This window comes from Amborella trichopoda, chromosome 8 (assembly GCF_054954075.1).
Source record: "Amborella trichopoda isolate Santa Cruz 75 chromosome 8, AtrichopodaSantaCruz75HAP2 v2.0, whole genome shotgun sequence".
Lineage (NCBI taxonomy): Eukaryota > Viridiplantae > Streptophyta > Magnoliopsida > Amborellales > Amborellaceae > Amborella > Amborella trichopoda.
In genome coordinates this window covers 1092803-1104838 of record NC_142343.1, presented here as the reverse complement: position 1 = coordinate 1104838, position 12036 = coordinate 1092803, and the positions used below count along the sequence as shown (strand labels likewise).

General features: G+C 36.5%; 1 protein-coding gene across 5 annotated transcripts; it reads left to right on the top strand.

The window, feature by feature from the left end:
- The first annotated feature begins 2176 nt into the window (after positions 1–2176).
- ASA1 (anthranilate synthase alpha subunit 1) lies at positions 2177–11770 on the top strand. 5 transcript variants are annotated; one of them, XM_020669566.2, is made up of 11 exons: positions 2177–2406; positions 3115–3293; positions 3551–3740; positions 4411–4562; positions 5819–5934; positions 6106–6352; positions 6799–6855; positions 7367–7519; positions 9406–9486; positions 10039–10125; positions 11137–11770. In XM_020669566.2, the coding sequence occupies exons 1-11, from the start codon at positions 2253–2255 to the stop codon at positions 11458–11460; spliced, it is 1740 nt and encodes a 579-aa protein (XP_020525225.1). In that variant the 5' UTR covers positions 2177–2252; the 3' UTR covers positions 11461–11770. The 5 variants fall into 5 exon arrangements, with proteins under 5 accessions (XP_020525225.1, XP_020525226.1, XP_088729269.1 ...); XM_088873143.1 differs by having other exon boundaries at positions 2406–2960; XM_020669568.2 differs by lacking the exon at positions 2177–2406 and adding an exon at positions 2801–2960 and having other exon boundaries at positions 3539–3740.
- Positions 11771–12036: the final 266 nt, after the last annotated feature.

The window sequence follows — 12036 nt, the reverse complement described above, 5'->3', positions numbered from 1 at the left end:
GAATAAATAGTGATTTATGTAGATAACGCTTTCATTAAAATGTATCTAATATTAGCCTATTTAGATAGACATGATATACTAGAGGCATGGGTGGGTGATTGACTTGGATGCCCTAAAAACAGCAAGCTCATTTATATCAATGGTTTTTCTCCAAATGACTAAAATACCATCGATGCCTTAAATCCTTTTTACTATGAAAATGACTTTTAATTTTATTTTATTTTATTTTGTAGATATGGCTAAAGATCCTTGCAAGTAAAATACTTGGTAGGGAGTTGTAACATAGATATAATGAGATAGTTTATTTTGGTATAAATGAACACAATCACCCTAAACTGATAGAAATGAAATGGGCCAACTGGGGCTGTATTATTGACCATATTCAAAGACCTAAAAATTTATTAAGAAAAAATTCTCAAATTTTGTGTAAAGAAATGACACATCTTAATTGTCTGCTTTTACATTTGATGATTATAGATGTTTGTGATCTTTGTACACGAAACATCATGATCTCATTGTATACAAACTCGACTATTATTGTGCTCAAAATTGCCAAAATCACCCTTAAGTATTTGCCAATTCAACAGTTGCTATCTTAAAAAATTATTTGAATACCCAAACTTTTGAATGGTCCAAAAACAGAACTATTTTCCTATTGGAGAATTTCCCACTTCATATAGCTCCTATGCACTCAAATGAGTGAGGAGCATTTTTTAAACATTTGATGGGATATTTCAAATATAAGAGAACAATAAGTGGAAGCAACAATTGAAGTTTAATACTTCAGTTCATAAAATACTTTTTCAAAATCAAAAGAATTGATGGTTCTACCCTTCCCTTTGGTAGGAGTTTCCTACAATAAGAAAGACTAGGGATTTATTTCCTTTTGGGACATTTCTATTGTAGATTGTAGATCCTTTGGGCCTCTTGCCTTTATTGTACAATGAGCATTGTAAAGTCAAAAGGTTTGGAAACTAAGAAAAGGTTTGGAAACTAAGGCACTGTTTGGCATTTAGACAACCCTTATGCTATCAAATCCACCTACAAAGACACTGCCTTATGTGTGTTGCCCCTAAGGCCCCCCTTGGGCTAGGAGAAACTCCTGTGCAATCAGATCTATCTACTAAAAGACTGGCTTTTCTGGATTGTTCCTACTTCGGGAAAAGCTAATTCTCGTCGAAATGCAACTTGAAAACTAATCGGACCGGAAGTTGCCATGTGCGAATGAAACTTAACGCAATGAATAATTGTCGCCGATGCGAAACTTCCCAAGCGCCTTTATTGCAATACATACATAACATTGGAGCTTAACAAATGGCAGTCAATACAGACAGTAAAATTCTTTTCAACTATTGGCGCCAAGCCGTCAAAATTTTGCTTTTTCATGAGTGGGATGGAAATTCAAATTCCTCTGAGAAAGTTTCCGAATGCCTGTACTGCATCACCTATCATTTTGCATAAAGAAAAATTAAAGCTGATTTGTGAAACTAGCCAAATGCAACACTAAAACTCGTTTTCTCTGTCGTTTGTTATCGAGGATGGATGGTGGATCACCCGTTGTATGTGACATTCTTCTCTATGCACATGTGTGTAGCAGAGCAACCTAATAGTGGAAGCACATAATGTATATGTTTTTAAATGTTTGTACGCAATGGTGCATGTAGTTTAGCAACAGTAACTACATGTCACCTGAGCCGACCACTGTAAACATCCGACGGTTGAGATGAACATCTCTTAGCTAAGAGAACGTATTCAGAAAAGATATATTATGGTCATTTATTCTCAGCAACAGACCATAAATGTCATGCACGGTTCATTGTTTGTAAATTGCAATGCACCACAATATATTGTTTCAATTTTTCAAAAAGTTGAATTCAATTGTATTTTGTGTCATTTGAATAAAAGATGAGGCTAAATGTATTTTATCAAAGCTTTAATTTTTAAGGAAAAAGATTTGGAAAAAAAAAAGGTTGGGTCATTTTGGTCATATTTATAAAAGACGGGGACTTTTGATTTTTGACTCACATGGTAATTGCGATGCACTAAAAATAAAGAAATCTCTCCTATTTAAGCTGATAGTTTAGAGAGAGAGAAGAGAGAGAGAGAGAGAGCATCGCTTCTTTCTGAAGCCCCTAAAGTTTAGAGTGAGGTTTGAGAGTTTAGAGAGAGAGAGAGAGAGAGAGGGTACGACGCTCTTTTGTATATGTCCTAAGGTCCAATTAACTAACACAAAGGAAAAAGAGAGAGAGAAAATGCAGTCGCACTCTCTTTCTCTTTATATCAGCTTTTCTACTTCTCCTTTGAGTAACGGTTTTAATGGCTACTGTAGAGGAGCCTCATTTCATCGTTTTGCTCGTTCTCCTCTCCCTTCAATTAAATGCTCTGCAACCTCGACAGCATCAGTTGGTAAGTTTTCCTTTGCTTCTCTCTTGGCGCTTTCTACCTCAGTAGCTTATTTGGTGTATTCTTTGAGAAAGAGAGAGAAAGTGGGTGGGTTGTTTCTTTTTTTTCTAAAATGTTCTGAGTGAGTTATTTGGTGTGCCTTTCGGGAGCGAGAGAGAGAGCCGATAGCTTGGTTCTCGATTTTCTGTATTTTCTATTTTTTTGGTTTGGAGCCGTTTTGATATTCCTGGTTCGAAAGAATCAAGTGGGCCACTGTTATTTTTCCTTTTTAGTTATCTGTCGGTTCAGAATTTTCTCTATAAGCCGTTGGGTATATACCTTTTGAAGAGATTCCTGTAACTTTCAGTGTGGATACTTTGAATACCTCTGGTAGAGAAATAATAGTTTTTGTTGTTCCTCTGCTGCATTGTTAGGCTATTTCGTATATTTTGGAAAGACAGAAAGTGGGGTAACCTTTCTTGTCAAAAATTTTATTTCTGAAACCATCTGAGAGAGTGATGACTGAGTCACCATCATAGGATTTCCTTATAACTATTTTGAAGTACGTCATGGAGGAGGTAGCCAACATTTTATTTTCTTTCTGAAATTGCATTTCTAAACTATTTATTTTCCTTTTGAATTGGATATGATAACCATAGTATGCTTTGGATGATTGAGAGAGAAAGTGGATCACCATTCATCACATTTGAGTTTTGTTTTATGAAACACCAGATGCTGCAAAGTTCATTGAAGCTTCAAAGAAAGGAAACCTTGTTCCTCTCTATCGCTGCATATTCTCCGATCACCTGACGCCAGTGCTAGCCTATCGTTGCCTTGTAAAGGAAGATGACAGAGAAGCTCCCAGCTTTCTTTTTGAATCGGTGGAGCAGGGATACCGGGGTACCAATGTTGTAAGTTTAATTGTATTGCTCTTCATATTGAAAAAAAAAGGAAGCATTTTTATACCTTATCTTATTCCTCATGCTTTTTTTTCTCTTCTTTTGTGAGGGAATTTGTGGGTAAGAAAAATGTATCTCCTTTTTGATGCGGAGTTCATTGAAATTTTTTTGAATCGTGTTTGAGTGGTTCAATCATTTTCTTTTACACGGTTCTCTTGCTTGGAGAGTTAATATTCTTAGGCTTAAGCTGTGCTCAGTTTCGCTGATAGGGACGGTATAGTATTGTTGGAGCCCAGCCAACGGTGGAGATTGTGGCGACAGAGAATTTTGTAACCATAATGGATCATGAAAAAGGCAGTAGAAAAGAAGAATTCGTTGAAGACCCAATGGATGTACCTCAAAGAATTATGGAGAATTGGAACCCGCAACTTATTGATGAGCTTCCTGATGCTTTTGTCGGTAAGGATTTTACTGATTACTGTAATTGATCAAATAAAAAAAAAATTTATTGATTATGGTATATCTTCTGTCAATTAAATGGAGAAACCTACATTGTTGCTTTGATAGCGTACATGGTTCATGTGGAAAGAGAAGTAGCGATTTTGTCATAATGGAAATTAACGTATGCAAATGCTCTGTTATGACTGCATAATTTTCGTTTTCCTTATTAAGGAATGGTTTTGAATTGACGTCTCTCTAGAACAAAAAAGTTATGTATTGGTCAGATTTGTCCATGTATATAGGACATCCCAAACAAGCTGATGACAGGTTTGTTGCTAAAAGTTGAGCACCACCAATTTCATGGGGCTAGTCTTTATGCCCACATTCTTAGTAACCACCAATGCCATAGATTCCAGTCTGTCTCTCAAATAGGAAGGGGGTTTTATGGGGTTTGCCTGAATTCTACAGGATGGATATGGTTACAAGAAAAAGTGATGTAAAAAGCAGACCTTTGATGCAACTTCTATTTCTCTCCCTTAAATATACTCTCATTCTTTCGCTTATACAGAGAAGCCAATCTTCCAAAACCAATATGTTTCATGCATGCATTTACGTTCCATACCAATGTGGTCATTGTGGAAAGAATTGAGGATCATTCATGGTTATGTAGCTGTCTTTTATTTTTCAGGTGGATGGGTCGGATTCTTTTCATATGATACTGTTCGTTACGTGGAGAGGAAGAAACTGCCATTTTCTAGTGCTCCAGTGGATGACAGAAACCTTCCTGATGTTCATTTGGGACTCTATGATGATGTTATAGTCTTTGATCATGTGGAGAAGGTAGTTAAACTTCAGCATGTCATTGTTTTCGTAGTGGGTAATGAAGTAAGGGGTTGATGGTCCACTTCAAAATATGGGCCACTTCAAAATGGTGGGAAGGATGGTGGCTTGAGATATTGAAGTGGGATGTTGGTCCATGTGGTGTGTTACCTTTCATTGCTCATGAACTACTTTGGGTTTCTCTATGATTATTTGGAATTATAGATAGTCATACTTTCTTATGAGATGAGTTTGTAGTCATGACCAAATTAACAATGAATTTTTATGTTAAAAGTTTTGAAGATTCACAGTTTGTATTAAAATCATATATCTTCCTTTTAAGTTTCAGAATCCTATGATGTGCCGCATGATTTGTGGATTTTATCAAATTTCGCATATTATAATCAACTCAAATTCTATCATTGACCATTACCATTTCACCTTGGAATGGCCGTCAAATTTTTTTCTTTTGATGTCTAACACAAATCACGGTATCGAGTATGACTGTTACTTTGCAGTGGAAAAGTATGGGACATAGGATTAATGGATTATAGGGCTCGCTGAATTTTTGTGATGGTGGATTTGAGCGTAACAGTTTTTTTAAGAATCTGAACAGTAGTTTAAATAGTAATAAAAATAATTTGCAGTTTTAACTCTTTGATAAATGAAAATTGAGCAGTTTTAAATTTGGGTCACTACTTTGGCTTCTCATGTGTAAGCAGTTTCTTGATGTCTAGGATTTTTTCTATGCTTGTTTAGGTTCCTACCCTCATGTACTTATGCTGGTTTCAGTCCATTCTCTTTGTGGTTTATCTTTCTCTCTCTCGCACGTGCGCACACACACAATTACACAAACCCACATTTGTCTGAATGCACGTGCTTAGTTCACTAACCAAAATAATCCTTCATTAAAGTCATTTCCACTACTTAACCAAACACTTTGCTTTCTTTTGGGAACATGGCTTCTGTATACCCCTAGGATGTCCTTCATGCATGAATCATTGTAAGGAGGTTCTCAACTGTCACAAAAATATGGGAGGTTCCCACTGTACCTTTTTAAGTTACCTTCCTGCTTTTGAGAAGGGAACAAATAACATACTTAAAAGTATTTCCTGCATGTCTGGAATTCTTTTATTATTGGTTGATTTTACTTATAATTATATAAAAGAAAGGGAATGTACTCATAAATAGGTTTCTTTGGGGTGAATATTTATGAGTTCTTTTTTGAATTTTTGTACTAAGTTTGCCACTTGTTGTGTAATGTTTGCTGTCCACAGAAAGTATATGTTATCCACTGGGTGCACTTGGATCGGCATTCTTCAATCGAGGATGCTTATGAGAATGGAATGAACTGCTTGGAAATATTAATATCAAGGGTACATGATATTGACACGTAAGCAATTGCCTTGACCCCTCTCTCTCTATACACACATACACACATGCAAAAAGTATTGACTCGCTTTCCCTTTCAAACTTTCCAAATCAACCAACGGTTGCTACACTTTGAGGTTGTCAGAATTCTGTGAGTTTTCACTACTTAACAATATGGCTTTAACTATGCCAGCCCAAGGCTATCCTCAGGATCTATAAAGCTGTGCACTCAACTTTTTGGTGAATCATTGAAGAATTCTTCCATGACAAGTGAAGCGTACAAGCAGGCTGTAATTCAGGCAAAAGAACACATTCTAGCTGGCGATATTTTTCAGATTGTGCTGAGCCAGCGTTTTGAGCGACGAACTTTTGCTGACCCATTTGAAGTGTATAGAGCATTGAGAGTTGTGAACCCAAGCCCGTACATGACTTATTTACAAGTGGGTCTACTTAATGCTCCCCCCCCCCTCCCCCTATTTTTGTAGGCCACACACACACATATATATATATATATATATATATATATATATATATTACACAGACTGGTTTTGGTATAATTTGTTGGGAAATTATAGTAATTTGTTGGGAAATTATAGTATAATCCAATGCATTATGGAAACTCATATTCCATTTGTGTCAACGCCATCCTCTGAATGATGGTCATAGGGATTATGTCTTTCATTAATGGGTCGCACTTTCAGTCACCATCCATCGTTTCATCCGATGGTGATGACCATATTGGACTTATGTTCTGGCTGCTTTATTAGACCTATGTACATTTACTCCGAACTGTATATCAGCTGTTCGTTGATATTTCTCTTTCCACATATTTGTATGCCTCATAGTAGTGTTTCTTTGATATCTATCATCGCAATGGTTGTTTCAGGCCCGGGGATGCATACTAGTTGCTTCTAGTCCTGAAATACTTATTCGTAAGAAGAAGGTAATGGATAGCATGTCTTATGTTGTCTTTGCTTGTTCTTAATAATTAAGATATCTTAGCCAATTATATTAGATGTTCTTGTTGTTAGTCTCATGTTAATTTGATTGTTGTTATTTGATGCAAGAATGTTACATCTCCACCATTTTTCTTGGCTGCTTTGACCCTTTCACCTGCCTCTTTTTTGAGTTATTTTCCACTTGAATGTTGTTCTCTACTAATTTTTGTGGCTTCTAGAGGATTGCATTTGCAGCCATTTGGGTCTCCCCTTTTCCTCAACTTCTTTGTTCACATTTCCTATAAGGTAGTTTGCATAAATGATCTTGTAGTAGCGGAGGTAGCCAGGTATACCGTGCCTGTTAAATCACTGGAAATTAGCTTTGTTTGTTTTCAAAAATCAGAGAAAGAAATGAAAAGTTGGGTCCTGTTTGCTTAAATTGTGTTAGATATTCCTACCCTTAAAACCTTTTTGCTGCCAAAAGGAAAATAAAGACTACTGATTCTTTTTTGGCAGAACATGATAATCAATCGACCTCTTGCTGGGACAATCAGAAGGGGAAAGACGGCAAAGGAAGATATGATGCTGGAGAAGGAGCTTCTGAATGATGAAAAGCAGCGTGCTGAACACATAATGCTTGTCGATTTGGGACGAAATGATGTTGGAAAGGTGCGTCTTTTATAGTTATGTGCAGAATTTGGATCTAAAAATGATTCATTCATATATATTACCATTTCATGGAGGTCACTTTTCTCATTCAATGGTTACTAGTGGCTCTGTTTGTCTTCTCTTCTTTTGTGCTTTAGACATTAGGAAACCGATGGCTTTTTTATTTAATCTGCTTCTATGGTTTAACTGATTTCATTAACTCACATGATGAACATTACTTTTATTCAAACCACGATATGAGATAACATTTGTAAACTTAAGTTACTCTGAAATTCATATAATGAGGATTAGATTTTATTTTATTGATTTATTTATTTTTAATTCGGTTATCATACTGGAACAACTTCTAAATAGCATCTGGTAAATGCATGTGAAATTGAAACTTAAAAAGAAATATGCATGTGATGAGGATTGGGATTGGTGCCATTGTTTCACCCACATAATTGGACCACAAGTTGCTTTCTACTGGCAAGGGCTTTTTGCAAGGTTATGGATGAGCATCCATAACACACTATTGATAAATAACTAGCTGACTAGGTGATATTTTTTGCACTGTTTCTCCTGTCTTCTTGTTTAGAAACAAACATTGTTAGTGTAAATCAATGGAAAATGAATTTAACTGAAACTAATATGCTTAAATAATCCCTTATCAACCAAGGTAAGAAACCTTTAGTGAATCTCTATTGCCTGAAAAAATATATTCCTTTGGAGGAATCATGTATATTTCCTCTGGAAGTTGCTGTGAAGATAGGCAGTTTTCATATTCATTTGGAGTCTTTGCCATTTTTAACTCCTAGTATGGATATCAGAATGTTTTGATGCACTTGAAGTGTTCCCTGGGGCTTGAACTATATTTTGCACAGAGACGAGATGATTACTTCCCCATTATGCCAAATCTCCATCAGAAGGAAAAATAATGTTATTTGCCACTAGCTAACATAATGGCAAGCAATTATTCTTCAATTTGAAAAATTTCAAATGGAAGCATGATGTGAGTTTGTGGCATGGACCGAAGCATGATGTGGAACGTTCACTAGAGTTGCCCTTGTATGAGGTTCACTTATGTAGCCACATTCTATAGTTGGATGAGAAACCCAATTCCTATGGTACAGTATAATCTGAGGGACCATGGTATTTGGTATTCCAAAGGAGTATCAATAGATGTTGGGAGATTAATTCTACGGGAGTCTACAGTGACACTGACCTAGGTACAGTTGATCTCCACCTTTTACAGTTGATCTCCACCTTTCATTATTGGTTTGGTAAGCAGGTAATGGATGCCCCTTGTACTCTCTTGGGTTGTGTTGCAGTTTATCCATGCAATGTGCATTTTCTGTAGCATGCATTGGATGGTGGGTCTGTCAAGGTCGATGAGAAATTCTGGTATATTATTTATTCTTGCTGTTTACCAACAATCCTTTATCAGTAATTAGTAAACTCGAGCGTCAAGGAATCCATTGTTTTCAATCATATTATTTGGGCGAGTAGTCCACCAAATGTTTATTGATACATTTGTTGTTGACATTGGTGCTCAGCTTTGGAAAACTGATGTCATTCCAATTCCCTTTCTAAGGGAGAGGGATAGTATTTTACTGATATATTTTGTTGGGTCCACCATTTTATTTGACAATAAATCTTGCTGCATTGGTTTTAGGCAAGAGCTGTTATTATATGTTTGGCAAAGTTTCATAGCTGTTCAAGTAATTTTGTAATTTCATGTATTTCAAACCATGAAAAGGAAGGCAAACTTATTATTATCTTAACGCAAAAGAGTTTTATTTATCATTGTCTCTTATCAGGCAAAGCCTCTTATTTTCTTTTAGTTGCTTTTCTTGCAAATAAGCATTCTGTGCTTATGTTTGCACCCTTTCTGGCAACCTTTTCAGGTATCAAAGCCTGGTTCTGTGAAGGTCGAGAAGCTCATGGGTATTGAAAGATACTCCCATGTGATGCACATCAGCTCCACAGTGAGTCTACTCAGCATAAAATCACTTAATATAAATCCCTCTTTCTTTCTTGATATATACATGTACACAGTGCTTGAAAGAATTTGTATTTCTACAGGAATTTGTTTGAAAAATTCCTGTATATTGGGAAAGAACGCCTTGCACCTCTTTATACTTGCACTACCTGGTTCTAATACTTGGTTTGGTTTTCAAGGTCTTATAGACCTGCAAGATTTTGGGATTAAAAATTGGCCACGTATTTGCAAATTCACAAGTGCTGTTGTTTAGCATTTACTTTGCAAATGCAAGGTTGATTAACTTACCATGTCATTTGTCAAATGATCCCATGTGTTTCTATATTGTGCCAAATGGATACTGTCGTTCTATTTGTGAGTTATATGCATACTTGGAGTTTGTTCTTACAGTTTAATCTTTTATTGATCAACTGAGAGATATGATATGGGCATGGATTTACGCAGTGAGTACTTAGGGCTAAATGCTTGTCTTTTGAAGTTCTGTTGAAAGAATGGATATGCTTAGAGAGCGGCTTGTTATGGAATCTTAATTCTGCAGGTCACTGGGGAGTTAATGGATCATCTCAGCTGTTGGGATGCGTTGAGTGCCACCTTGCCTGTTGGAACAGTGAGCGGGGCGCCCAAGGTTGGCTTAGTTTCTCTCTCTTGATTTAATCTCACTTCACAGTTATCTTATTGATAGTGATGCCTTCCTACTGATTCTACATGCCCAATGCATGATATAATCATTGATTGTTTGGTTTTCTTCAGTGTTATGGGACTCACCCGAGTTTGCTCGGAGGCGGGCAAGAGTAATTCCGTGGGAGAGGCGGAGTTACCCCAAGTTGTGATTTGTGTATACAACTCGGGGTACATAAATTTTTTTCAAAGAAATCCAATAAAATTGTTAAAATTTGGTTTTGTTGTATAGTTGTTTTGAATATGATTTGGATGTTTTTGGCATGGAGTGTTTTTTTGCCATAATCCCTTATTTTATTTTTTTCCCTTTCTGGATTTTTTTTGAAATGTGCTCAAGTATAAACCTATTTTTTTTTTAATCCATTTTTCTATACTTTTTTAAGCATATTTGGATTTTTAAGGTTGCTTTTGGTTTTATTTTACTTTTAATGCCTTTGTTTTATTAGATATATATGGGTGCGGTTTGTATAGAGCTGATGCTCTAAACAATCGAAGTGTAGCGCACCTTCAAATAGTGTTGAGAAATATGGTTTCAATATTGGAAATCTTGAAATCCATTTTTTTCTCATGTCCATACATCGTGATATCGAGATGATCAGTTTGGGGATATTTGGACAACAAAACAACCTCTTCTAGTGAAAATTTTGAGGTGGGATCTAATTTGATTGTTTGGAGCTTCGTCTCTATATGAACTTTTTCCTATATATATATATATTTCTTTTTCTTTTCTAAAGCGTTTTGGCCATGTATAGTACTTTCCGAGGAACTCGCCTCAGCCAAGGTCTGGGCGGTCTTCTAAACACTTGCGGTTCTTCTTTAGAGACTATAGAATCACATTTGCGTGCATTTTTTCTTCTTTAGAGATTCTATAGAAGCGCATTTGCATGCATGAAAGACAAAGAGAGCCAACATCCTCTTCATACTCTCTCTCTCTCTTCTTGGCTTCCCGTATTCACAGGTGAGAGCCATGGAACTGATCGACGAGCTCGAAGTCATCCGACGTGGTCCCTACAGTGGAGGCTTCGGAGGCATATCATTCTCGGGAGACTTGGATATTGCCTTAGCCCTTCGAACCATAGTCTTTCCAATGGGCAAACACTATGATACAATGTATTCCTATAAAGATGCAAGTAGGAGGAGAGAATGGGTAGCCCACCTTCAAGCTGGTGCAGGAATAGTGGCTGATAGTAAACCAGATGATGAGCAAAGAGAATGTGAAAACAAAGCAGCAGGTCTGGCTCGAGCCATTGATCTTGCTGAGTCGGCCTTTGTCAATAAGTGAGAGAAATATGCATATCCAAATGAAGTGAGAGGAAGTGTTAGTGAGAGAAAGTGTTGGTTTTATGTGAGGGTGGTTGGGTTGTGGAAATATGGAAAATTTAGGAAAATTTTTCTGTTTTTTTTTTTTTTTGCTTAATGTGGTGGTTCGTTTTTTTGTTGAATTTTGTTCTATATTTTTTTTTTGGGTCTGTTGGTGTTTTGGTTAGTGGGGATGTGTTGCTTCTTTTGTTAACAGTATCTCTTTTATTTTGAAATTTTGGTCTCTGTCGGTATTCCTACTTAAAGTTGATGAACAAGAGTTAAATTGGTCACACCTGCTTAGTGGAAAAAAAAACATGTCATTCCTAACCCCAGGAGATTCCCTAGCTATGCTGGGTTGCTTAGAATTTCAGAAACTTGGCTTCAGATTCTCTTATTGAAAATCTCTCTTGCAAAATGCATTGCAAAACTCTTTGTTGCTGATGATAATTGGAGCTTGAGGAACGGTAACTACAGTCTTTTAAGTAATCCTCTCTCTCTCTTTTGGAGATCAAAATTTCATGGAAGAAAAAAGCCTCTTAGCCATGCATTTCCGTTC

Bases quoted from the DNA above. Each gene is read 5' to 3' on its own strand.
- ASA1 (XM_020669566.2), top strand. From the start codon at position 2,253: ATGCAGTCGCACTCTCTTTCTCTTTATATCAGCTTTTCTACTTCTCCT. The intron at 5,935-6,105 runs GTAAGCAATTGC...TAACTATGCCAG, and splicing joins AGGGTACATGATATTGACAC to CCCAAGGCTATCCTCAGGAT. The intron at 9,487-10,038 runs GTGAGTCTACTC...TTAATTCTGCAG, and splicing joins TGATGCACATCAGCTCCACA to GTCACTGGGGAGTTAATGGA.